This window comes from Callorhinus ursinus, unplaced genomic scaffold (genome assembly GCF_003265705.2).
Source record: "Callorhinus ursinus isolate GAN/ISIS: 27379988/994484 unplaced genomic scaffold, GSC_fseal_2.0 scaffold24, whole genome shotgun sequence".
NCBI lineage: Eukaryota > Metazoa > Chordata > Mammalia > Carnivora > Otariidae > Callorhinus > Callorhinus ursinus.
In genome coordinates, this window is record NW_027397086.1 from 9417189 (window position 1) to 9444214 (window position 27026).

General features: G+C 59.0%; 1 protein-coding gene across 13 annotated transcripts in view; it reads right to left on the reverse strand.

Moving 5' to 3' along the window:
* DAB2IP (DAB2 interacting protein) overlaps positions 1–27026 on the reverse strand; it is a 188712-nt gene that overhangs the window by 10894 nt on the left and 150792 nt on the right. For 11 of the 13 annotated variants that reach the window (XM_073905801.1, XM_073905798.1, XM_073905804.1 and 8 more), the window contains 10 exons: positions 16443–16596; positions 14682–14780; positions 13290–13844; positions 10160–10304; positions 9932–10076; positions 7542–7778; positions 5681–5882; positions 3820–3998; positions 1057–1945; positions 210–362 (listed from right to left, as the gene is read on the reverse strand). In XM_073905801.1, the coding sequence (XP_073761902.1) occupies positions 210–362; positions 1057–1945; positions 3820–3998; positions 5681–5882; positions 7542–7778; positions 9932–10076; positions 10160–10304; positions 13290–13844; positions 14682–14780; positions 16443–16596 (2758 nt within the window). The remainder of the gene's footprint in view (positions 1–209; positions 363–1056; positions 1946–3819; positions 3999–5680; positions 5883–7541; positions 7779–9931; positions 10077–10159; positions 10305–13289; positions 13845–14681; positions 14781–16442; positions 16597–27026) is intronic. The other 2 variants (XM_073905795.1, XM_073905800.1) reach the window with 2 other exon arrangements.

Consider the following 27026-nt stretch of genomic DNA (forward strand, 5'->3'; position numbering starts at 1 on the left):
TTCTCAGCTCTAAGCTAAATCCCTCTTGCTGCTCTTCTTCCAGAGGCCACTGGCTGATGTCCTCATGGGGGACCAGGGCTTGAGGGGGGACTGGCCACACGCAGGGAACAAGCAGCATCCCTCATTCAGGGCTCAAGGGAAGAGAACATTGCCAGCGGGCACAGGCAGGCAGCCCCGCCCTGCCCCAAACTGCCAGGGTCCAGCTTTACCTTTTCTGCTTGGCTGAGCTCCTCCTTACTCCTTAGCCTATCCCTGTGGGGGGGGTCTGGGCCCAGGCCCTCGTCTTCTAACAACTGCGCGTTCATGGTCAAGAGCCAAGCGGCCGTGCGGTCCAGGGCATTGGGGCTCACAGGTGAAGGGCCCTACAATGAAACACAGCTGTGAGGGGCTGGAGGGAGGCAGGGGGGTGGCACCAGGTGAGTCACAGGGACAAGTGGCTCAGGGACATGGCAAGGGTAGGGGACCTCCAGCTGGCCAGGCAACTACCGATACAGTCCCCAACTCAGGAATTCCCACTCCCGGATGGCAGCCTGGGCGGAGTCAAGAGCCCAGGTGGCCTGAGTGCCCCTCTCTGCCACCCAGGTGAGTTTGGCCAGGCAGGTGGGCATTCAACCCAGAGCACATCTGTCCCACATACTGTGTGTGGCCCCAGGGTGACACGAAAGCCCTGGAGGCCAGCTCAGAGCATGAAGGTGGGGGTGCTGGGGGTCTGGTCGACTCCTACCCTGGGTGGGGCTTTCACAGGCCTGGAATCAGAGATGGATAGACCCCTCCCTCTTTCTCCCTGGCCCCAGCTGCCCCTGGGGGAACTGGCAGAGAGACCCTAAGGCCACACTGTCCCTGGTTCAAAGGATTCAGGCAGGGGCCAGTGGGCCTTGGCGGGGAGAGGGGAGGTGGTGTGTGGGGCAGGCTGGTGGGATGGGGCCAAGTGCGGCCGTGTTCAGCATGGGATGGCAGCTGAGGACAGGCGAAATGACCAGGAGCAGCACGCCATGGGTGGGGTATGATGTCCCAGCGGCCCGAGAGCACGGCCTGCCGTGGGACGGCAGCACTGACCTGCTTGTGCACCGCACGAGGCTTCAGCTCCGGGCTGTCACCCTTGGACGAAGATGAGGGTTGCCGAAGCCGGGCTCCGGGGCCAGCCCAATCAGGCGAGGCCGATGCCAGGGTTCCACTCGAGGGCCGCGGGTACTGCAGGGTGCTCAGCAGGGTGGGTGGCGTCCGGCCACGGGGCGCAGGAGGGGGCGGTGGGGGTGGTGGCGGTGGCTGGTCGATCCTCCGCTGGGGGCCGGCACTGTTCTGCCTCGGCACCGTGGGCTGCCCGCCCTTCTCAGTCAGTGACATCTGCCGCCGCGCCAGCTCCCCGGGCCGCCGCGCCAACTCTTCAGCGGTGCTGCTGAAACTTCCCAGCTTGGCGGCAGCTGCCAGCTCCTCACTGTTGCTGTGGGAGCTCAAGGAGCTGTGGCCCTCGGAGCCCGAGTCGCCAAGGCCACGAGGCGAAAGTGGCAGGCCAGCCGCCATCTGGTACACGGGGTTCTGGAAGGAGAGCGGCGCCAATAGCTGGGGCCGGCCGGGGGCGCCCTCGGAGGTGCCCGGCGTGGTTGGGGTCTGGCCCGCCCGCCGCACCGTGGCCAGCCCTGCCAGGCTCGCTGGGGCCGCCCGGGCCGGCCACCCGGCTGCCAGCTGAGATGCCGGCGCCTGCCCATCGGTAGTGAGGGTGTCGGGGCCCGCCGGGGAGCCCGCCTCCCCGTCCAGCGTGCGGGCATCTTGGAGGTCCACCATAGACAGGCTCTTGCCACCATTGGCCATCTGAAGATCAGGCTCGTTGGCTTCCGAGTAACTCGAGCTGCGGGCAGGTGAGGGCTGGACCCCGGAGGACCTTGTGACAAAAAACAAGTCCTTGTTTTCGGGGGTTGGAGACGGTAACCGGGTGAAATCTATCAGACTGCAGGGAGACAAGCACACACAGGGAAAGAAGGGGGAAGAGAAGAGCTGTGAATGCGGCCAAGGCGGGTCCAAACCGAGAGCCCCGCCAACCTGCAGGGGCCTGGCAGCCTGAGCCTGAGCCGGGGCTGCAGCGGGGGAGGGGGAAGGCAGGGCAGGGGAGAGGAGGTGCGAGGGCTGCAGAAATGGGCCAGGCTTGGGACCAGTGGCCCGGCTGCAGCACCAAACCACAGCCCTGGCAGCGCCCGCCCCCCCACAGAAGCCACCACAGGGACCAAGCGGCCAGGACAGCAGCTCCTACACTGCACCTCCCTTCCAGGGGCCGGTGTTGCTAGTTCCAGGCCAGGCTGCCCGGCACGCCCGTCCCCGGCTCAGCTGCACTTGGGACACTGGGTGCTGCGGCCTGGAGTGTTCTGGAAAATTTCCCTTAGGTAAACCCAAACCCACAACGCAGTGGCTCTCTGCTATCCAAAGGTCCGACTTCAAAGCCACAGGGGCTCCCGCAGCCTCTTCCCTCTTGTTCCTCATCAGACTGACAACCAGAGTGGGGACCTAGTGAAGCCTCCCCAACCCCCCCCACCCCCCGCTCCCCGCCCAGCCTCCTGCTGCCACCTTTGTCTGACTGGCAGGCGGGGGCTGCTGTTCCTGGCAAAAACAAGGGATCAGAGGAGGATCCAAAGGTGTGACTCAGGCAGGGAGGGTCTGCACCTGCAGAGGCAGGCCGTGCCCCCCCCCCGCCACCGTCTTGCAGCCTCTCCCTGGCCCCTCCCCGGAAGCTGGCTCCTTAGAAAGCACAGTGTGGTGGTAGGTCAGGTGGGCTTTGGAGGGAAGGTTGTGGGGGGTGGGGGTTAAACGGGGCTCTAAGCAGGTGAGGGTTCAACAATGGGGAGCTGGAGTTGGCATAGCCTGGGATGGAGGGGATGCCTGGCTACCTCTTAACCAAGGTATGTCTTCCACCTGAACTGCTTTGCTTCACTTGGCAGGTTGTATGAATGGGCCCCCAAGACTCAGAGGGAGCTGGGAAGTGGTACCTAGGCCTCTGCAGCTCTGGCCTCCTCCTGGGCCTCCAGTCCTGTGTACCACACACCCTTGCTTCTTGATCTCAATGCCCTTGCCTGCTTACATGCCTGCTTACATGCCTCAGAACAAGACTCAACTCCCAACTCTGCAGCCCCAGCCTCATCCTTACTAGCTGGCCCCAAACGGCCCCTGGGAGGGATTGCATGAGCGGGGCAGAAATGGTTCACTATAAACCCAAGTCTTTCAAAGGAATATCCTCATTTTGACATTAACATCTGAGAACATTCTGCCTCCCTGTACACTAGGTGCTTATTTACAGGTCACTATGCCTTGGGGCTGAGGTCTCAGACTGCAGTCTGGACCTCAATACCTAGTTTCTGGAGCTCCCAGACTTGAGAGCCTTGCAGTCAGTCACCCAAGCTCTTGCTGAAAACACACATGCTTTAGTGCTACTTCTGGAGATTCTGATTCAAACCAGGAAATACCATGAAAGTATTTTTAACACACACCCGGGTAATCTAGAGGTATTTGGGACCAAATGGTTCTTTAACAAAGCGTATTTCTCCAAGTCTTTGTTTGTGCTAGTTCCTCTATGTAGAAGACCTTTTCCACCAATGGAAATGTTACTTTTCCTAAAAAGCCCAAACTATGGCACTACCTCCTCCAAGAAGCCTTCCCTGATTTTTCCCAAATGAAGGTTCACTGCCTACAGTTTGCATAACACATTTCAAGTCTCATCTAGCTTATTTTATAAACATTTGTGTAGACATCCTCCTCCCCAGCTGAGGCTGCAGACAGGCTGCGCCTTGCCTGCACACGTACCCCACAACACCCGGTACGCCTAGCAGGTCTTACCCAGAGAGATCATTCTCTATCACCATCTTCTGCAGCCCGGCTGAGATGCTGCTACTGCCAGAGCCAGGAGTGGAGGCCAAGTCGTTGGTCCCTGGGAGCTGCCCACTGCCTGGGGTGCTCAGTGCTGTGTGGACATCCCTCAGGATTCGAGGCAGGGGCCCCAGTTTGGATACAATGCTCTGCAAATACACAGCAAGAGGCAGGTGTGATCCGTGGGGGCCACTTGGGAAGGCCAAGTGCACTGCAGCTGCTGTGGTTCAAAATCGCCAAGGAACCCCTTGAAAAGGCAGGCCCTACCCTCCCCCACCTGTCAGATGAAGCAGGTCTGGGAAGCAGCTGGGAAGGCCAGGAATCTGCAAATGAACGTTTTCCCCAAGCCTCTCAGTTAGTTCTGGGAGTGGGGGAGGGGTGCAAGGCCCAAAGGGAGAAATGGGGACCTAGCCCAAGCCTTTGACCTGAGTTTGTCCTCTCCCCGTGCCCCAGAGAAGGGAGCCCAGGTGGAACCCCAGATCTGCCACAGTGACACCTCCCTATCCGAGAGGCTTCTGGGATGGCCCTCTGCTTATGCACTGGCTTCCAGGACTTTGTGCAGAAAGGAAGTGGGAAAACTCATGTAGTCAACAGGGCACAGACTTGAGAGGCAAACAGCTCGATTTCAAATCCTTGCTGCACCGGCATCAGCTGTGACGGCGGCTGCTACCTCCCGAGCTTCCGCCTGCTCACGCAGATGCAGCGGTCGGAGGCCGGCACAGGGACTCCACGGGCAGCGGCCGCTCGAGCAACCTGTGCTGGCAGCCGTGGAGGAAGAGAGGGCCTCGGCCTCACTGCCATGACCCCTCCGGCACCTGTCGCAGCCAAAGGGCGATGGATACCGCGAGCAGAAGGGACTGCAGCAGCAAAGCGCTGGGCCGAACCCGAGTGTCCAGCGACAGTGCAGGGGCCCAGGCGCTCCTGTGCGGGACAGCGTGCGGCCGTCAGAAGGTCCCAGCGGCAGTGCGGTATGACTGACTATAGCGAGCAGGCCCAAACTTTCCCACGAACAAGAGGAAAAGCGCTCTGTGCCTGCGTGGGTACTTCACACACGAGCAGAGGCATCTAGAAAGTTGCACAACCAGAGTGCCCTGAGCAGTCACCTCTAGGGAATGGGACAGGAGCAGGGAGGTCTTCCAGCCCTGTTTAGGCAGTAACTACTTTTGTCAGGTGGTCTCTTGAGGCCCTGGAAAGCAACAGATATTCTGGAAGTGGATCCTGGCAGGACTGGCCCTTGCTGCCAAGAACCTGTTCACTGTGTGGGCTGGGGCCGCAGGGGCGACAGTGGGACCCCAGGTCACAGAGGGCGCACGCCAGGTGGCTGCAGCAGGGTCAGAGGTGGCTAGGGAGTAAGATTTTCAACTGATGGTCAAGGGCAATTCTGGAAAGGTCTGCACCTTCCTGCCTGACATGGGAAGGTGTAGCATCTTCAGAGTATACGTTTTTCACACCAGTGGCCTTAAAACCTAAAGCAAGGACATTTTTGGAGACGCAGCTAAAGATGATCACATTTCTCACAAGCAGGGAGCACACCTTCATGCAGGAGTCAGTCCACTCAATTCTGAGCGTGCAGAGGCATAGCTAAAGCCCCAGTGGGCAGAGTGGGCTCCCGTGGCAGCTGCTGGAAAGTGAATGGGACACTCCCCACCCAGGAAATGGGGCCCAGAGACCCCCAGTACATGCTGACAGGGCCTGGGTTGGAACCTTGGGCTCTAGCACCTGGGTGGGCGAACACGCTTACCCCCACAGTTAGTCTGGAGGAGCACCCTCCAGCTCTGTGGCAGCATCTGGCCCAGCCCCTGACCCCCCGCAGCCCCATGGGGCCAGGCACCTGCTCCAGCTGGCTGACGGCCTCCCAGAGCAGCGAGTGCAGACTAGAGAGCTCACGGCCCAGATCGATGTAGCCCTCAAAGCCGGCCGTGTTGGAGATGGTCTCGGGATTGGAGATCTCCAACAGGAAGCGTTGCATGTTGGTCCACTCGTGCTCCAGGAACTGGTTCATGAATGACATGTACTCCTCCTTGCTGCCAAACCTGGACAGAAAGCGGACAGGGTAAGTGCCCTGGGGCCCCGCCCTGGAGCCCCCCTTCTCTGAGGTACCCTGCCTCAACTCCCACCCCTCCTGGTCCACTGCAGCTGCCTCCCATGCCACTCACTGCCCCCGCCAACGAGTCCGTTCCGACTCGGGGCCCTCATTCCTGGCTAAGCCCAGAGACCCTTTTCGGGACCTTTCCTCACAGGACCTAGAATGCTCTGTGGCCCTCATTCCTCATGCACTGCTGGTCAATCTCCTTCTTCTTTTCCTCCAAGTTTCAAAGGCTTGGTGCACAGATGCCTTTCCGATTCACGTTTGGCAGGTCTCTCTGCTGAGCTTTCAGACATGCGCATCCATGGGCACCTCCTCTGTATTCGGCCTGGCCAAGTCTGGTGTCAGGTCTGTCGCCCCAGACCCATGCCCCACCACCAGGCTTCCTATCCTAAGTGGGGACACTGCCGTCCCCAGACAGCTGAGCCAGAAGCCTGGTGGCTTCCAGCTTCTTCCTTTCTCACCGGTGAGACCTGCTGACTTTATCTTCTAATAACCCCCGGCCTCACAGCCACGGCCTCTTGTATCGCCACCCCTTGCCCCCCAACACTTCCCCTGCAGTTCCTTTTGTGGGAGTGAACCATGGCTACCTTCTTGGCCCTGTCTCTCAGCTGCTCGCTGTGCTTCCTCCAGCCCCTGTGCCCCTGGCTTTCAGGCTGACTGGGTTCAGGACCCAGAACAGATGAGAGCCAGCCTCCCTCTTGCTTCAAGCCCTCCAGTGGCTCCCCCCTGCCCCACCTGCACTTCAGGTCCCTGCTGACCTCTTGTATCTCGCCTCCCACTCCTCCTGGCCTGGCGCGTGATGAGTCAGGAATGCCTGGGTGCCTCATCCTGCCAGCACACGGCCCTCCCGGGGCCTGCCACACCTCTGCTTCTGCTCGCCTCGTCCTGACACGCAGCAGGGGGCACATCTCCCAGGACGACAAGCCTGGGGCCCTCCTAAGAGGCCTGTGTGTCTCCCTCACTGCTCTGCTGCTTATCCCACATCTCCTTCTCTGCGGAAGTGTGGGTCTGGGAGGCTGGGGCCAGATGTGACTCAGCGCCCAGCGCAGAGAGGCCTGCAGCAGGGCTCCGTCCACACTGTGAATGAGCCCTTCCATTTCCACCCACTCGCTCCAAGGTACAGCTGAGAACACTAAAGTGCTTTATGAGCAAAGACATCCTTCACGGCATCAAAGAAGGACAGTCTGAAACAACCTGAGAGCCCAACCACGCGGGACGGGTTAAGGATATATGGGCCATTCTCCCTTGAAGGCATATTAATCATTCATTGCAAAATGAGGCTTATGAATGTTAAGTACACGGGATAATCCTTATGATAAAATGTTAATTCAAAAAAGCAGAAGGAAAAAATATCTCCTCTTCTCACCTTTGAAAATGAAGAAAACGTACCCAAATGCCATGTACTTTTTGTAGGAGGAGGACGAGGTGTGGAGATTTTATTTTGAACAACGGGAAAGGGAAGAACTGAGGATGACAGGGCCAGAAGCGGGGCCTGCGTGCCGCCCAACTTCAGGGCTGAAAGGTCCCCACCCCCCCGCCCCCGGCCCGGCCCCACCACTCCAGCTGGCGCCCGGACTCTGCCCGAGGGGTGCCCGGCACTCACTTGGCGAAGTTGGCCAGGTTCTGGGTGACCTTGGCAATGAGGGTGAGGGTGCGGGCTGTGCGGTCGTCGGGGTACTCCTGCAGCAGGTTGAAGAGCGAGGGCGACATGATGGCCGGGCAGAGGAAGCGCAGGAACAGGGAGGCACTGATGAGCCGCTCGCTGATGTCGGGCCGGCCTCGGCTGCTGCACTCCTGCCGCCATGAGGCAAACACCTCTTTCAGCTCCCGCGGGAAGACACTGGGGGGGACAGAACGGGGGGCCGGTCATCGGGCGGGGGAGCTAGCCAGCTGCGGGGAGCGCGGCGAGGGCAAATGGAGGGCTTGGCGTTAGGAGCAGGGACAGCTGAGCTCCAGGCAGGGTGGTGGGCTCCCCACAAAGGGGCCGAGGCGGGAGGGGCACAGGTCAAGAGAGGCCAGGTCTCTGTCCCAAGCGGAATCAATGCCAATGGCCAGCCTGCCCCGGAGCTTCACCCTTGGCCTCCCAACACCAGGCACGAGGTTCTGGGGAGAGTGAGGTGAACACAACTGGACTCGACCAGTGCTCCCTGGATGCCATCACTGCTGCTGAGACTCACTCCCTTTGCCTGCATCATATTCAGGAACCGGACGACTTCAGCAGAGCTCAGAACGACCAAGATGGGAATAGCCTAATCACAGGATGAGAACCCAGCTCTCCACTTTCTCGGCGGGAAGGGAAACAGAGGGAGTGACCCGCCCCCCACCACCCAGTGGGGGCCAGTGGGGGTAGGCAGGGTTCCTAGCACCCAGCTGGGGGCTCTCTCTGCTGGGCATCCACAGCCTGCCTCAGTCAGGCCCCACTGGCCAATCTGTAAGTGGTTTTCCTATCTTTTCACCCTGAAAAGACAGGCCTCCCACCTTGGGACAGACCAGGCCCCAGCACTCCAGGGACTCTATGCCTGGCTCTATCACTGGCTCAGGGTGTTCTGAGCAAGTGCCTGGCCCTCCCTGACCTTCAGTTCCCTCACCCTTACAATAAGAATAGGGCCTACCCTGCCAAGTTCACATAACCATCTCAAGGCCGCAGGAAGCCTTGTTCAACTCACGAGGCTTTTGCCCAACAAGCCCAGCACCTGCCCAGCAGGCTCTCTACAGTGAATGCGGCTGAAGCAGCAAGAGCGCGGTAGAGAGACGGTGACAGGGGAGTGGAGGGAGGACCTTTAGCCCTGGCCCTCAAAATGCCTGACCCAAAATGCCAGGCAGGGGGGAGCTGTGGAGCAACGACATCTGTGGATGGCCTTGTTCAGAACAGAAAGGTGCCTCTGGGCCTCTGACAAATACCAGAAAGAGGAAATGGGAAAATCATCCACGGATATGTTTCCCTGTGTCCCACACCCAGTCTGCCCTGGGAACGGGGGGCAGAGGGTGAAAGCACAGTCCAGCCCAAGGGTGGGAGGTATGTTCCCAAAGGGTTCAGGACTGTGCCTCCACCCCCAGGTTCAGGGGTCATTTCTGGCCCAGCTCGAGGGGTCAGGCTGACCCTAGGTGAGTACCTTATGCAGCCCAGGGGCAGAGGGACGTGGTAGGAGGACATCCATTCTACTGGCTCTGGCTATTCCCTCTGCTCCATGCCCAAGGCTATCAGTCACCTAGCAGGCCTATCGCTGCCTGTCTTTCGGGAGCAGCAAGCCATTCCCGGGCCTTCCTAGGTCCAGCCCTGAGCTGGTGGATCCATCTGCCCCAGGGTTCCAAGTATATGCAGGAAACAGATTTGGACACAATCCCACTCTGACAGGATCAGGGCTGTGACAGAGGTACCCAGGAGGGGTGAGACGACCATGTCTGATACCATGGAGGGGGGCCACTGAGGGGAGGCAGGCGTAAGGCCTTAAAGCAGGAAGGGAGGCAGCATGAGGTGGTGGGGCTGTGGGATGAGTGAGGAATGGCGCGGGGGGCAGGTGGTGGGGTGGGACGGCACCCCTGTGGACAGCTGAGAGGTCTCGCACGAAGCCATCCACCTGCTCCAAGAGAGTGCCTGAACAGGGCCCTGTCCGCCTCACTCCCTGATGCAACCCCAGCACCCACAACAGCAGCCGGCACACGGACGGGCCTGCTAAGAGATTTGCAGATGCACTGCCACGTCCAGATTCTCCACACCACGTCCTGCACAGATTCTGGGCCACTCCTTTACACTGGAGAGCCCACAAAGGACCAGGACGGGGGCCAGGTCTGGGGGGGGGGGCGGGGTTCTAATCCCAGAGCCACCACTTGGAAGCTACGTGAGGCTGCAGCTAGGCCACTGGCGCCCTTGTTAAACCTCTGCTCTGTCGTTTAGAACTCGGAGAACGGAGCCAAAGGGCCTTGCCCAGCACCCTGCGGGCACCCTGACACAAAAGAGGCAAGACACGGGGCAGGGGCCCAGGCGGCACTGACCAGTAGGAGTTGATGATCTTGCAGAAGGCTAGCTCGCAGCACATCTTGAGGTTGCCCTGGTGCTCAGGGAGGTCGGCGGCCGAGCACTTGCTTGGGTCTACTTCGCAGTTCTCATCCGACTCATATAGCGCTTTGATGAACTCACCTGGGGCCAGGAGGGCAGGGAGGAGTAAGGACTGGCGGGCGCAGGCCACCCTCTGCCCGCCTGCTAGCCTGCAACCTCCCTACCTAGCGCATCCTGCAGGTACTTCTGGCCCACCAGCTTGAGGTACTCCTCGATGGCCTTAGTGGCCAGCGTGTTCTCCCGGAAGATAAGGTGCTCGTTGTCCCCGCAGCGGTCCACCTCTGACATCATCAGGTCCGTCAGGAAGTCCTGGGAAGGCGGGAAATGAGAAGAGTGGATGTGAGCAGGCCCGGAAGGCAGGAACCTGGGATCCCAGCCCCGCCCCCAGCCAGAAGTGCGCCTTCTTGAGGATGCTCTGCTGCCACGCTGCTGGTGCCCACCCTTGGGGGCTACTGAGGGGTGAGCCCGGACAGCCTGTGAAGGGGAGACACCTAGAGGTGGACGTGACAGCTGGGTCCAGGGATGGGGGAGGTGGCCTCGGCAAGGGCATGCCACATGGAGCCATGAGCCAACTGCACCGTGGTCGGACCCGCCGGACTCAAACCCCTGTTCGGCCCTGACCAGGCCTGGCCAGGAGACCAGAGCAGAACTCCCTTCCCATCGCCAACAGCGCTAAAGAGAACAGACAGGCCACCCTCCCTCCACTGTACAAGCAGCTGATACCATCCACCCGCCCGTGACTCTGACGGGGTCTCCCATACCAGACAGACTTGTTCTGGGCCGCCCCCCAGGGGGAAACTGTCCAGATGCCCTGGAAGGCAGTGGGCCAGGGCTCAGATGGCGAGAACACAGAACTCGGCTTGGGTGGTAAGGCGGCCCCTCACTGCTGTGGGTCCCAGACTTCTGGAAGGCAGCTGTGAAGCTGATGAGTCTACAGGTCCCTTACATGGTGTCATGGGAAGACCCTGGGAGGAGCCTGAGCCCATGCCCTCCCTCCTGACGGCAAAGATGCGGTAAGGTGAGCCTGCCTCCCTCAGGAGCCCCTGCCTCCTCGTGCCCTCAGCCAACCCTGTGACCCGGGGAAGGGGAAGACAGGGCATCAGAGACGCAGGGGAGGGTGATGGAGGTGGCAAGGTGGCCAGCATGGGCCAGGGTTTCTGGTGCTCTGGAAATCCCTCCCTTCAATATGTATAACTTTGGGCCCTCTGAAATCACAAGTGGCCCCTAAAATACAGAAGTGAGTTCTAGGTACAGGAAACCTACTGGCCAAAGGAGGGACAGTAGGGACCACAGGAGGAGAGGGAAGGAGCCAGTGCCTTTCTGGGTACCACCCAACCTGAGGACCCCTTCCTGCACTACACATGACCTGTAGGGCCCCCTCCTCTGAACACACAGGAGCAGAGCCAAGTACTGCATGGGGCCTTGCAGCTCCACTAGGCTCCTGTTCACCGTCACAGGTCTTCCACAACTCCTGGGGTGGGTGCTAGGCCCAGGCTGGGATGAGGAGGAGCTCTCTTTAAGAGCTAAAACTCAATGAGGGGAACAGGCACAGAATAGTAAAATGACCTGTCCAAGTCCACACAGCTACCTGGGCCAGATCTGGAGTGGGGTTGGCAGGGAGAAGCCTTGGAGTCCAGGGACAGGAAGTCTGCAAAGCCACAGCCCCGGAGGGCGGAGCCTGGAGAGAGGGTAGGAAGGTGCTGAGAGGCCCACTGATACAACCTTTACCTTGGGATTACAGGGCCCTTATCAGACACCCTGCCTCTCACCCTGAAATGCCCCATTAGTTCCCAAGTGTTCAGAGAGGGGGAGCTCATATGTACATCACCCCAGCACGAGTTACTTTCTATCCTTTTGCCTAATGATCCCCCAGGCCCACTGAGGGTGGCTGGAGCCTGGCTTCCAACTCCCTCCATGGTGAGCACCATGAGCCCTAAGAACAAGGGTCACTGCAGATGGGAGGTGGCTTTCCAGGCCAGCCCAGCCCTTGGGGGTCGGGTACTGAAAGAACAGACACAGCAGCAAAAGAGGCCTCCCTCACTCCCTCTCTGGGGGCCAGGGGCTCCCTCAGTGCACTCAGTTTCCCAGCAGCCTGCCAACCCTGACCAGAGCCTGGTCAGGTCCAAAGGCTGGGGAAGGGAGGGGGAAACTCAGTGCCCCTCCCTTCACAGAGACCACACTGAGAAAGTCCCTCTCCTTGAGGGCAGCCACCAGGCAGCGGGGCTCTGGAGGGCCCAAAGACTTCTGGGAACAGGTAAGAGAATAAGGGGCCCTGATGGGAGTCATGAGCCTGGGCCCCCAACCTGTGTCTCCCCCCGCCCCAGACTGCAAGGGCTCAGGACCTTGACACATGACGGTCCCTCACCTCCATCACAGGCCACTTGGCTCTCAAACCATACCATGCCAGAGGGCAGAGGCGCAGCTCCTTTTTTTCTCTTTGACACATATGAGAGATTTGTGTTTTATTCTCCTATGACACAGGCCAGCACCTGAGGCCTTCTGCAATGCCCAGTCCTTCTCCACTGCAACCCCTTCAGGTAGCTCCCCACCAACGGGAGGGGCAGGGTGAAGGGGTGGGGGGTCCACCTTTGAGGCCCACAGAACCACGCTCCACTGTGCCAGGCAGGTGAGCTGTGGGGAGCCTTCCTGAAGGAGACTACTTGTCTCCAGAACCAGGTGGGAGGGGCTGAAGCGTGGCCTGGAAGATGAAAGGGGGGGGCAGAGAGGTGGGGCCCTCCAAACCTACAGGGGGCCTGCCGGATGGCTCTGGGACAATCCCCATTCCGTAGGCTGTGCGGCTGGGGACAGCTGTCACCACAGCTGGCTGACTGCTGACTGGCCCTGTGCGCACCGTGTGTGAGCCTATGTGTCTGATGTGGGAGGGCTGAGGCTGGGGGCTACGATAGGCCGTCACACGTCAGGGATGTCACCTGAATGCCGCCTCACTGGGCGTGTGTCTAGAAGAGGCTGGCTCCCCTCGAGCTTCAGAGGTCGGCCCTCAGGTGCAGCAGGGAGGCTCCTCAAACCCACTCCTTCGCTATAAGCCACAACCCCACCCATCGGCTCCATATGTGCATCAGCGATCAGCTCCAACCATGGAGGAGGGACACAAAGCCCCCCACTCTGTGGTGCAACTCTTGGGTTTAGGGAGCCCACCTGGCTGTGACGGGTGTCCCTGTGAGAGCTCAAATCCGTGACTCGAACATGGGGAACAGCGGGTGATCTAGTGCACATCACCAGGCCTCCGCGTGGGGCCACACGATGTGGAGGACCCACCTGTGCCCACACACGCACCTTCACCTTGCCCGTGCTCTGCAGAATGTGCACCAGGGCCGATGCCATTTCCTCCTTGGTCTTGGCGCTGAGGATGGGCTCGAGGGCCGCACAGAGCCCCAGGTAGTGGTTGGTGATGTGCTCGGCAAACTCCTTGTACATCTCCATGGGCAGGATGGTGATGGTCTGGTAGCGCGCCTTGATGCGGATCATGGGCCCAGGGCCCTTGCCGCCCTTGGGGTTGGGTGTCACCACCGGGTACCACTTCTCCACGAACTGCCGCCCAGCCACGGAGGCAGCCGGCAGGCTCACCAGGCCCAGGTAACTGTTGCGCTCCTTCTTCTTCTTCTTGTCCGTCTCCCGGTACAGGTGGACAGTGACGGTGCGCAGGGGCGGCAGGTTGTGGAACTCAAAGTGCTCCCCCCAGAAGACATTGTCGGTCTTGAGCTTGCCCGTGGTACGGGCGTAGAGCACGTCGTCCAGGCACAGCTCACACAGGTACTTCTTCTTGGCCGGCAGGTCCTTGGCCTCGATGACCCACAGCTTCAGGATGTGCTCCACACGCCGGCTGTTGTCCTGCACACGCACAAGGGGGCCGCGCTCACTGTGGGGGCCGCGGAGAGCTCTCAGACCCAGGAGGGGCCTGGCCCCAACACGGGATCGGGAGGAGGCAGGGACAGCTCTGGAGCCTGGTGGACAAGGGGCCGGGTCTCTGCTCTGCCTTGTACTAGCCCACTGACCTTAAGCCTGTGACTTAACCCAAGCCTCGGGTCCCTTTTCTGTGAAATGGGAACAAAACAGAGTGACAGACCAAGTAAGAGGTTGGCACAAGGCCTGGCACACAGCAGGCAACTATGCCATTTACCAGCTCTTCTGCATTTGCCGGTCTGTAAAGTCACTTAGAGATGACCGCTGCTAAGGCCCCTTCCTTACTGAGGTCAAGGCAGCCCAGGACTCAGCCCAGGCCCTGAAGGCAGCCATGGAGGCAGGCACGGAAGCAGCCAATTACAGGAGGGGATCCGTGAACTTGATGGGAGAAGCTGGGCGCCCACCAGCCTAGGCCAGTGGTGCTCCTCTGAAGGAGACGGCTGTCCAAGCTAGAATTGGGTGCATACGGAAACAGCCTGGGGGCGGGGGGGAGGGACGGGGACATGAATTCCAGGCAGCAGGGCACCAGCACCCAAGTCCGTAATAGCCCCATACTCCGACCTCTGGCCCAGCCTCGTCAGTGCGCAGCTTCGAGGATGGAGGCCCACGGCCTGAGTGAGCCTGGCCACCTAGAGCTCCTCCTTCAGGGCCCAGCACCACTGCCCACTGGGGCGCTGCTTCCACCCCCCCATCGCAGCCTACACCAGAGATCCCTACCTCTCTCCCTCTTGCCAGAGTCTATGTCTGCTCTGGGTCCAGGCTTACCTTGTTGGGGTGTACCGCTCGCCGGAGGTTCTCCATCCACTTATCCCGCTCAGCTGCCGATCGGCAGGAGAAGCACTTGCTTCCCGACGACGTCGTCACCTGGGGGGGTGGGCAGGAGAGTCACAGAGGAGGGAACACAGCAAGGCTGCTATGACAGAAGACCTCTGGGCCTTGGGGGACTTCAGCTGCCAAGTCTGCGCCACAGCCACAGGGAGGGGGCAGAACAAGGCTCACAATGACCGCGTTTGCAGGTGACGCACTGAGACCCAAGGTCCCCAAGCAAGTCAACAACAGTAGGACAGCCCATGCCTGTACCAGCTGGTGCCTGGCTCCCTACCCTTGCCTCAGCACCCCTGTCCACAGGAAAGCATCTTTCTGGCTCCAATCTCACTCTCCTAGAGATGGGAGGAGAGAAGGGGAGGGGCTCCCTGCCCAGGTCAGAAGGCAATGCTTACCCAGAACCTCCCTCTACAGGTAAAACCACAGGCCCCAAGGAGACAACCATGGGTAAGCACAAAGGATCACCTCAGTCCTCAGCTGACACCTTCTGACGGTTCTTTTGCTAAGTGGCAGTGACAACAGTGATGGTCGCAGAAACTTAACATTTTGGAGGCCACACTGGAGAAATAAGAATTGGGCTATCTAGGCCTGCTAGGCCCTGGGGTCCTCCTGTCTGACTGTTGCTCATCCTTCGGTCTCCTCCAGGTGAGGGAACCTGACCCAAGCAGCTCCTACTCTGTTCCTGCTGTCCCCAGCACAAGGCCAAGGGCTCTACAGGGGGAAAGCAGACTCCTTATCCAGCCACTCAAGGGCATGCACAAAACAGCACCCCCGGCTGTGGACAAGTGGACAAACATCATCTTCAGCCCGTCCCAGGCAAAGAAGTCAGAGCCTGGCTGGACCAGGAGTCTCGAACCAGAAACAGCACCCAGTGGGCACAGGGTATGGGGCAGGTGCCAAGGCCCCACTCCATTCTTTTCTCAGGGCAGGGGTGCCTGGAGGTTGTCCCTGAGTAGCTGATTTTCATTACCAGGCTCATTCCTCTATCAGAGAGCTCCCCTAATCATGCAAAATTGTTGGGGGTGGGAAGCTTCCCAGAAACAAAGGTGGGAAGAGAATATGAATAACTGGAAAAGCGAAAAGAACGCCCAGGAACACCTGCAACATTAGCTACCCTGGTCCTGGTATGCCTCGGACTTGATGTGTGGCTGCTGACATCTTCTTGACCACTCTGGGCCTCGGTTTCCCCATCTACAGTGAGGGACTGGGCAGGTCACAGCCTTGCACACCCTATACAGGTTGGGTGGCTGTCCCTCTGCTTTCAAACCTCGGGTCACAGAAAGCTAGGGCAGGAAAGGTTCTGCCTCTCATTATGCAGAAAGGGAGACAGGTCCAAAAAAGGGGGTACTCTCCACTACCCCACCATGTATTTGAGGAGTTTCTGAGGAGTGAGCAGGCTCTGGGGCTTAAGCAATTCTATACAGGTTTTCACTCCCTTCACCCACTGGGGCCTTGTGCCCCTGCACACGGAAGACAGTGCTGGTCCATTTTCAAGGAGCTCACGGAGCAGGAACAAAGTCCCCCATCTCCCACCTCCACCTGGTTTCTTAGGAGGCAAAAGCTATGAGCAGATTCCAGCCTTGCCCCAAAGAACCTGGCCCCCACTGAGGCCACAGAGCACTCCAGAGGGGTGTCTGGATGCGACCTGGCCTTACCAGAAGATGACACGGTGCCCCAACCCACCCCTGCAGTGGAACTCACCTCGAAGCAGTAGTCCTGGCCCAAGATGCTGCTGTGCACGGGCTTGATGACCACCTCCTCCTCCATGCTGAGGTCCAGCGCTTCTACCGCGCTGCTGGGGCTGAGCAGGGACTCGTGGGAGCGAGACTCCTTCAGCCTGGGCATCAGATGGGACCTGGGGGTGGGTGGTTCTTGTGTCAGGCCCAGCCTGCCACTCCCCTCCCTTCCCCCTTCTCCAGGAGGCCTGTCCAGACCTCCCAGCTAGAGGCAATCATTCCTCCCAAGAAGGGGGCATTACAATACTGGAGTTACAGGGACCCGCCAGGCGCTCTTCCCCACTGAGGGACTCTGGGGAAGTGGCTCAGCCTCTAAGGAAGCAAATGGCTGAGGATGAGGCCACCACTCAGGAGCTGAACATCAGCAATGAGCTCAGGGTAGGGTCCTGGCCTTGGAGACCCACAGGACCCAAACAACCTTGCCCACCTCCTTTCCTTGGTCCTGGTCTTCCAGCAAGACCAAAGTAGTCACCCATTTGTCCAGAACGTCACTGTCAACAGAGCCCTTTCTCATACAGCATCACAGTCCGCCCGCCAGCCCCGCTCAGGGCAGGAGAACCACAGGGACTTCTGCTGCTCCCCTCCTACACATGAGGACCTGAGGCTCAAACCGAAGAGGACGCAGCAGTCTCTGCACGGTACCTGAGACACTGAGCCTCAGGGCCCATGTGCTGGAGCTTGGGGGCCAAGGCCAGGGTCAGTGGGCCCGATGCAGGTACAAAGAGCAGAGGTAGTGGGCCACCTGGTGCCCAATGGAGCCCAGACCAGGCTGGGCTCTGACAGACCTGGCCTTGGACTGGGCCCACCGCTCACTTGCTGTGTGGCCCTGAGCAAGTCACTTCCCCTCTCTGAGCCTCGGTCTCCTCAGCACATCACGTGGAAAGCACCTCAGATGGCACCTGCACCAGAGCTTGGTGGAGTCCTTCTGAGAGAGGTGAATACCCCTTCCAGAGCCAACGACACATAGCAGTGCCCCACGAAGCCCCCTCCCACAGCGGGGGCCTGAGGACTAGCATGCCTACTAAGCCCTCCCCTGGCATGGAAGCTGGGCAGGCCTTGCCCCTACTCTTGCCCACAGCCCAAACCCCTGGAGCTGGCACAGAACCCACCCTGGCTTTAGCCCACCTAGACCCCCTTCCCCCAACGCCTTCTGCCTTTCAGCTCCTGGCCTCTAATGGCCAAGGTTCGAGCTATCACTCTCTCCCTGTCTCAGTAAAGACCCCAGCTCAGGCAGAAAGATCTGGCGGGGTCACCAAACACTTCCTGCAGGGCACAACCCTGTAGCTCATATCTCCATGACCACTGGAGGTAAGGGGGAGCTGAGGCCCACTACGTGGGGGCTCAGGAATCCAGAGATGAGCCAAGAGGCCCTGCCCAGAGGCCCTCACAGGCTGCAGGAGGCCACCCTCCACACCTCTGACTCTACATGTCCACAGCAACAGCCCTCTCTAACATGGAGTCCTGTGCCAGGCACTCCATGGGAGTCAGAGCTGGAAGTAGGACCCCAGCCCTTGGGAACCCTGTAGCCTGACCCAAGAGACCCAGTGAGCCTCCCCACAACTGCTCCCCCATGGCCAGTATGAAGCTGGCACAGGGTAAGGCTCCGATCACTCAAGCTGAATGGGTGCGTTCAGGTAGGACTCCTGGGAGCTCAAGGGGAATACACAGACCAGAGGGAAGCTGTGAGGCAGGCTGAGGTCAGCTTAGAGCCAAGCCAAACCCCCAAACTCACATGTAGAGCTTAGTGAGGCTCAAGCCCACCGGCACACACAGCACCCCGCCCCCGGAAGGCAGCTTTCACCAACATGCACCGCGGCCTACTGCACCACTCAGCCCTGGGTGCCAACAGGCACCTTCCCTTAACAAGCTCCCCGGGCCCTGCTCCAGTGGCCCATTCTCCATCCCCATCACAGCACTGGCCTAGGCTGTGGGGAGGTTTGTAATCCCCTCAGCTGCAATATGCCACCCCAGGCCGCCCACCACATGGGGCAAATTCCAGGCTTCCCTCCCAGGATGGGGCTTCATTCCTCAATGCAAGAGAGGCCCTGCCCCAGCTACTAGAAGTCACCCCGCCTAGGAAGGGCTGGGACCCACAGCCCACTACGCTTGCTGTCTAGGACTGAAAACCCAGCCGGCAGGCCAGGATCAGGCTGCTTTCTGGCCCAGCCTGGAAACCCCTGCCAGGTAAGGATGCTAGGAATGGCAGGGTAGGGACACAGGAAATGCAAAGGGAGGAGCTGATGTGCTGGGGCCACCCCCTGTCTGGAGCACCTGGGAGAGGAAAGGGAGGCATGGTTCAGCAGACTGGTCCTGCACAGGGAGACTAGGGGGCTCTGGTTTTACAGCCCGCGAGCCCCGCAGGTCCAGGTCAGACCAGAAAGCAGCAAGAGCCTGAAACCTACGGCTGCAGAACCCTCCTCTTCCTTCCTCACCATCCTGCTCCATAAACATGCCCCAGCTGGCCCAGGCCTCCCCGGGAAGGTTCCCGGCTAAACAGAGGGCCATGGGTAAACTCACAGCTAAGGCATCCTGGCTACAGCTGGGCACCTGTGACCCTCCCAACCTCTCGTGGGCTTCTCCAGGCTGGGGGACCCGGAGCAGAGGCTGCACCCCCACGCAGCTAAGCTCACTGGGAGAAGTCGGGGGAGGAGGCACCCGGGCCAGCCATTAGCTACTCCAAGGTCTGCCGGGCTGTTTCTGCACAGTAGAGGGCCAGGCTCAAAGCGCTGCCCCATCAGGTGCGGGCAGGGCCAGAGGACCTGGGCTCCTGATTCACATGCAGACACATATCCTTCCCACTCAGCCTGGAGTCCACCTGTTCACCCCCCCTCCCCAAAAGGCTCCTGGCCAGACAGAAAAGGGGCGCAAGAGGCCCCAAGGGAGCTGTTCTGCTATCACCCTGCCAGGGTGAAAGCTCCTGGCAGAGGCTGAATGTGCCCCTGGTGATGGCTGATAAAATGACTAGGGTTCGGGAAGGAAAAATGGTCACTTGGTCACTAAGTAGCCTAAGAACCACCTCCTCCAGGAAGCCAGCCCTGTCCTGAGCCTGCAGGACCCCCTAATACTCCACACCAGCCCGCCCCATCAATTAAAGTAGGCCTTCACCCAGCCCTGCTTTTGCCTCAGGACAGCATTTTAGGGCAGCATTTTGCCCACCTACAGGTTGGGCAAAAAGTCCAACAAGGCAGGGAGGGAGGGTGGAGGGCACTGCAGACTGCCCAGGCTCCAAGGGGGCAGCAAGTGGGCTCAGTCTCCCTACCTAGGAAGCTCAGTAAAAGGAGGTGACCAGGTGCCAGCTGCCGCCTTGCTCCCACCCCACTCCCAGAAGGTGCTCCGCTCATAAGCACCCTCTCCATTTGGCGCAGGACACCCAGCTGCTCCCTTTCATGTTCCTTTTACCAGGAATATTCATCTACCCATTTTACAGAAAGGTAAGGGGCTCAGGGACCTGATGCCATTGTACACAGGGTCTCTGTGACCCCTGACCCCTGCATCAGGTCTCTCCCTGCCACTCCATGGCTGGAGTAAGAGAGAAGGTGGCCCAACACTCCCACTGCATGGCCTCCTGCAATGCCCGGATGTGGCTCACGATGGGCTTACCCCGATGACCTCCTGTGGCCCCTGGAGACAAGAGCTACCACACCACGGGGGGCAAAGGCCTTCACACTGCTGCAGCCCAGTCTGAGCTCATTCTCACAGCAACCCTGCCAGGGACGCCATGGGACTGCGCTGGGCTCAGACCTCAAACAGGACTGCAGGCTCCGTGCCCCTGGCCCTCCTCACCAGAGCAGAGCTGGTGGCCGTGCCCACAGGAAATGTCACATATATCCTTTCGCTGAATCCTCACAAGGCCAAGAGGCAGATACTGAGCTCACCCCCACTTCACAGGGGAAAGACAAGCCTGCTCCAAGAGGGCAGGCCCAGGGGCTGGTCTTCCTCCTAGTGTCACCTCCATACCTCAACTCCCTGGGGGCCACTTCCTTATCTGAAAGAGAAGGGTCTTGCTTCAAACAAAATTTGACAGTAATGAGCATACACTGAAGTGCTGTAAAGAGAATTTTCAGAGAGAGGCACTTCTCAGGCCCTGGAGCCCAGAAGAGGGGTTTCTGGTCAGGAATGCATGGGATTCAGTACCGGCCTTGCTTGCTGGGGTCCATCTGTCTGTTCTACCTCACCCTGACTGCTCTTCCTCAGGGCTCACGGCTCCCTCAGGCAGGCCTCCAGGCATATGCCATCCCCTCATCCTATCCCACCTTCAACACTCAGCATCAGCAACACCCTCCTCCATGAAGCCTTCCCGGACTCCCTGGAGACAGCAACCTTGCAAGTGGTCCCAGCAGCCTGACAGTCATCAGGCTATGCTGGGAAGGTCAGCCACAGACCATCTTCCTGCCTGGCTGGGGGCTCCTGGTGGGTAGGGCTGGGTCTGGCTCAGAACCAAGATTCAGGGGCCCCAGCGTTCCTAGCCCAAAGCCCCAGTATTCCAGCAGCCAGGTCAGCGAAGCTCTGGGAGGGGGAGTTCAGCTGGGATGGGGGCAATCCTCCCTGAGCCCTCAACCCTGGTGACTGCGAAAAGGGACAAAGACAACCCAAGCATTGGTCATCACGGCAGTTGTCTGCTCAAGGTCAGGTCCCAAGAGCAGCACCCGGTGCTCACCCAGAATCTGAGAAATGCCCCTGGCTCTGGCTCTGTCCAGTTATGGGGAGCTCCCTTCATGTCTCCCAAGGCCAGGTGGCTCACTGTACCCTCCATGGCTGTACCCCCCACCACTGTCCCATCCCTCTGACACATCCCTGAGTCCTAGACACAACTGACTGTCTACACCCTCAACAGATCCCAAGGACTAGAAGCTTTGTGTCCCCTGCCCAAGTGAGGCCATCTGCTCACGCCTGTACCTCCATAGCATGGAATCCTCATACTTCCTGGGAAAGGGATGGTGCCATGGTTCCCAGGTCACAGATGGAAGTGTCAAGGCCACAGGGTAGGGAGACCTGCCCTGGACTCCTCCGCTCCAGAGAGCAGTCTTGGCCAGGGCCTGGGGGGCAGTGCAGTAGGGCCTCCTCAACAGCCTTCTCCATCTGACCACAGTACCATCGTTGTAGATGGGCCCCTCTACCCAACATGGTGTGACTCCCACCCCTCTGCCGTCCCCTCACAGCCTAAAGAGAAACAAGTCACTGTGCTCCAACCTGGTGCCGAAGCCCTCCCTGAAATGGCCCCTTCTCTAACTCCCCTCACACCACACCCTGACAAGTGACCTAGACTCTCCTCCCCAGTTGGTCCCCCTTTGGGGCCCCTTTGTGCATGCTGTTTCCTGAAGCCCTACCACCTCTCCCCGCACCTCTCTGCCTAACGAATTCTTTCTTTCTTGGTTGTCCAAGTCCAGCCCAAGTGCTGTTGCCACCAGCATGCTGCCCTGGCACCCCTGGGCAGACAAGAGCTCATGCCCAAGCCACACGGCTGAGCCCCACGCCACACCGCTCTCCCACCTGTCTCCTCAGGACAGCCCACCAGGATGGAGGTGCTGCAGCCCAGAAGGGCCGGGTGGCTCACCTGAGACTGCACGGGTGGCGAGCAGCTGTGTGAGATGTGAACCCCGTTCAGCAGAGTCTAAGGCCAGCTCCATCCGTGACTCCATCAGCTTTCCACCACCCCACAGGTGGCTAAGCCACCAAAGTCCACGGCCAGCTGCCCCGCTCACCATGACCCACTCATTCCAGGTCCAGAAGAGCCAGGGGGCTGGCGAGGGTGGGACTGCCCCTGCCCAGGAAACGTGGGCCCGGCACGGGCATGGGTGGGGCCGCTGCTGGAGACACAGCCCAGCCCCAACAGCGGCTCACTGGGAGGGCTGGGGAGCAGGAACTAGAGGACATTGTCCTGGCTCCTGGGCCACAGCCTGATCTGATAGCCTTCCAGCCAACCCACGAGCTGTTTTTCAACTCCAGCCTTTTTTCTCTTCAAAGGTTACTAACACAGAAGTTTAGCAAATTCCCCATTATTCCAAGAAGGGAGGAGACCCAAAATCAAAACTTGCGATAATTAAGAAGCCCTATCTGACATGGAGAGCATGTTCCCAGCTACGGGTGGGGTGAGTTGAGAGGCTGTATAGCCTGGAAAATGAGAGCTTCAAAATCTCCTTCCAAGTCTTAAAGGAGCAGAGGGAGCTGCCCTGCACGCCCCCCAGAAGGCAGAACCGGGACCAAGAGAGGCCAGTCACTACTCGGGCACAGCTGTCCCTATACAGGCCAGGCTGGTTTGGTTTTAGAGGAGTAAGCGCCCTGTCTGTGGGAGTGTGCAAGCAGGAGCTGGGAGCCCCTCTAGATACGCTGCAGAGGGGACGCCTGCCCTGCTGGAGGATGGCTGGGTAATAGGCTGTGCACGCAGGGAGGCAGTGGAGTAAGCCCTGAGAGCAAAGGCACGCATACGCTCCCCACCCACAGCTGGGAACAGGGAGGAGGGTAGGAGGACCTAGTGTCAACAGTGCCCAGCCATAGGGGCAAAGCTAGTCTCTCTTCTTTAAAAACTACTCAACCATGATCACTTGTAAGTTAGTCAACTCTCTGGGCCTCAGTTTCCACATCCATAAATGGGGAGAATGACCTACCTCCCTTATAGGGCTGTTATAAAGATCCAGTAAGACAGTGCAGATGAGTGCCAGATACCACTGTCGGTGCAGCTGTGAGCAAGGCCAATACAGGAACTACATGTTTGAAGGCTGATGTTTCCACAGTGGGTGATGATGCTCCTGACATTTGGGGTGATGAGATAAGGGCTTCCCAGGGCATTTTCTGTTCCTTTCCTCTGACCACTCTGGTCTCTCACTTTCACCATGCCTCAGTTTGCCGCATCTATAAAATGGGGACAAACTACATCTACCCAAATGCTCTGGGATGTCTCAAAAAAAAGGTCCTTAATTTCCTGAATGAAAAGGAAGGGGTGGTCAGCAGACCCCTCGAGGGGCCACTTTAGCCCCTCTGCCTGTGATTCCTGAGCACAGTGTCCCCTGACCCAACCTCCGACTCATGCTTGTGTAGTCCACTGCCACGGCCCACGGCCACAACCAGGCCTGGAAGGGGTAGAAATCCTGGACAAGGTTGGTCTCAATGGAGGAGGTGCCCACCTGAGGGTTGGCAGGACCGGCGGACTCTGGAGTCAGGTCAGAACATGCCAAGCTCACTGCTGTCTGTCACAGCCAGGCGGTCCAGACAGCTGTGCTGGAAACCTCTGCCCTCCAGAACTGGAGCACAGTCAGGGTGAGGGCGCCAACATCCTGGGAAGCAAGTGGCAGGACACAAACAGGGCAGCGCCCCACCCAGAACATCCAGCAGAGCCATCTCTCCCCAGGCCCAGCCTTGTCCTGCTGGCCTGGGAACCCGCTGCCGAGAAGGCCAGTGCTCGCTTCTGGCCCAGCTGCGGTCCCAGGGGAGGGGAAAAGAATGAGCTGCCTAGCGGCTCCCAGGGCCCAGGGGAGTCAGAGCCTGTCCTTAAAAGGCAGGGAGGCTGGCTGCCCTGCCTGGGAAGGCTTCCTGGGATGACAGGGCCTGGAGGCACGGTCCCTCTCGGCCCAGGGTTCTCTCATCCAAGGCAAGGGGGCAGGTCGTAGCAGCCATTGGAACCAGTGTGACCCCATCTCCATACACATACTGAGCCCTGGGCTGGGCGGTACCCGGTCTCCAGCCTTCACCCTACTCCTGGAAGTCTGTGCTTCCCCTCTACACTGCAGGGCCGAGTTGGCATAGGAGGGCCCACACCCTGGCAACTACAACAGGAGGACAGGATGGCTTATCACGCGCTACGGCTACAGCGCAACCCGGGGCCAGGCTCCTAGGAAGTGCCCCATAAGCCAGGCCTCGGCTTACCGGCACGGGTTTGGTCTATGTCAGCCGTGCTGCTTAGAGATATGCATGTCCTGTTTTTAAAAATATAAGTATATTCTTGAAAATAAATTAATGTATACTTATGTTTCAAAAAGATTTAAAAAAAAGGAAGTGCCCCATATATGCTTATTTAATGATCGACACTGTGGCCACCTGGACTTAAGAGCCACTTACTAAGGACCTACTGTGTGCCCAGCTGCGTGACAGGTATTCCTACCAAGGTGCACACACCATAGCATGGCCTTCTCCCAATGGTCCCACACAAAAGGCAGCATCACCCCAACAGAAAGGGGGAGCACGAACTCAAATAGGTCCGGAGAGCCCCACCTCATGGGGCAAACTTTCCCCTACATACCCTAGTTAATCTGAAGGATTTGATGAAGGAAGCTTTAAGACACCAGAGGAAAGAGGCTGGGAGAATGGAGTGGCTGGTCCTCATCACCCTCAGCTGGCCAACCCTGGTACTCAGCTCACACTGGGCCAGGCCTGGGGGCCCTCACCAAGAGGGAGATGAGAAACCTGGCCAGGAGGGCTCCTGTCCTGGGCAACCCTTAATCTGCCTGTGACCCTGCCCCCCCCCTTCCCTCGGACCCACAGACTTGCTGCAGAGCAGCCCCAAACAAGCTCCCTCCTCCCTCTACGATGCAGCTCCTCACCTGCTGGGCTACTTCCAAGAGTGTCACAGAAGCCCAACATGTCAACAACCTAGGAACATAAGGGACCAGACACGAAATAGTACAACGCCTCCCACCGCCATCACACCTCCGGTGCCTTCACAGTGATACCTCACTGCTGCCTGTCGGTGACGGGCCGCGGAGCTGGGGCCGAGACCAGGGATGTGAGGGGCGCTGGTTCTGGTCCCCTCAGCATTCTGACCATCACCCTTCCCAGTGTGATTCCGCTGCCTAACAGAGCTTTCAGAAAACATTCGGGAACACATCTACATCCCCACCTCTTATTCCTTTTTGGGGGGCTGGGGGGGGCAAGGGGCACGCAGAGTGAGAAGAAACAAAGAACTTTCCATCTAATCTCCCCAAGTCATCCTGCAGCCTGAATAATCTCGGGTTTTTAATCAATAGCTGTCAGACTTGTCAAATTACTTTGGGGACCGCAAAGCAGTTTTTAAACATTCATAAACCTCAGTAGAACAGCAAAGTGCCCTGAATTTTAAAAGAAGAGAATCTGAGGAACACACATTGAATAGGATGAGATCTGGGCAAATCAAAAGTGAGTTGAGGGCCAAGTGCCCCTCCTGCTTCTGAGTGGGGACAGCTCTCTGGCCCTCTCCCTGCTCCCCAGGAGAAACAGCCAAGAGCCTGGCCAGGGCACTCAGAAAGATTAAGGAGGGTGACACCCCCAAACCTTAAGCTCCCCTCAATCTTCCCCAGTAAAGCCCCCCACTCCCAGCCCCAGGACCACTGCCCCCAGCCTCATGTGCTGCAACCCTGACACTACAGTTCCCCCCAGGACCCAGACGGCCCCCCACTGCACACATGCTGCTCTCTGCTGAAAGCCCTTCCCACCTTCTCCACTTGGACAACTCTCGAGAATGGTTCAAGGCCCTGACCGAGGTGTTCCCTCCCTGCAAGCTCAGTCTGTGCCCCTCTCCTTCTCACATATGTGAACGCACCCATCCATCCCCTTGGTCCCACAGATCACACCACCGCGTGTGGGACTGGTTTCTGACTGGTTCCCCAGCAACCCCGCCACCCCCTGGGGGCAGCAACCATAAATACCTCCAACAGCTGCCTCAGGCCCTGGGGACTCATGACCCAAGCGGCGTGAAAGATGATGAAATAAAAAAACAAACGAACCAAAAACCAAGGAATTCCATCCCCCAAGGAAGCCACTTTCCCCTCTGGCTAATCTAATTCCTCCCAGCTCTTCACCTCCAGGAAGCCCTCCTAGGCTCAGGTGGCCTCTCCAAGAAATGTGAGGGTGGGGGCAGAAGCAGCACCTTCTCCCCTCCTAATACCCGAAGGCCATGCCATGTGGCCTTCTGTTCTGTGCATGTTGTTCACGTTAGGGTGACAAAGCGATGTGTGGACTCTCCTTCCCCATCCCTGGGCACCAAGCTTCCTGCCTCAGCGGAGGACCAGCCACTTGTCAACACGGCCCCAGCTCCTGGCACCACACTTGGTTGATGACTGGTCAATGTGGAGAGGTCTCCTTCCTTAAAAACAAACACACGTGAAAATAAAACCCTGGGACTTTGGCCACATTCATTAACCCACATGTCTCCGTTCTTTCACCTGTAAAATGGGGATGACACCAGCCCTGACATGCAGTGAGCCCTATGATCAGCACTGGTTCTGCCTTTGCCCAGACACTCTTGCCCCTTCCCGCCCCAACAGCACTTTTCTGGATGTTCCTGGCTTCTCCCCGGGCACACAGATATTTCCAGGATGCCTCTCACTCTGCCCAGCACGCAGGGCCTGCCCGGCCCTCCCTGGACGTGGGCTCTTGAAAAGCCTCTCTGCCATCTGACCCCGGAGAATCTTAGCCACTCCACCTACCACCCCCAACAGCAGGCTCGAGAGGGCTGCCATTTTAAGTAGACACCTCAAGCCCCCATTTGAAGAGAGATGGACAGACACATCTGGGAACAAACACGGGCACCCTAGGTTTCTAGCCCCAGTGCTCATCTCCAGCCCTGATCTTTTTAGTTCCA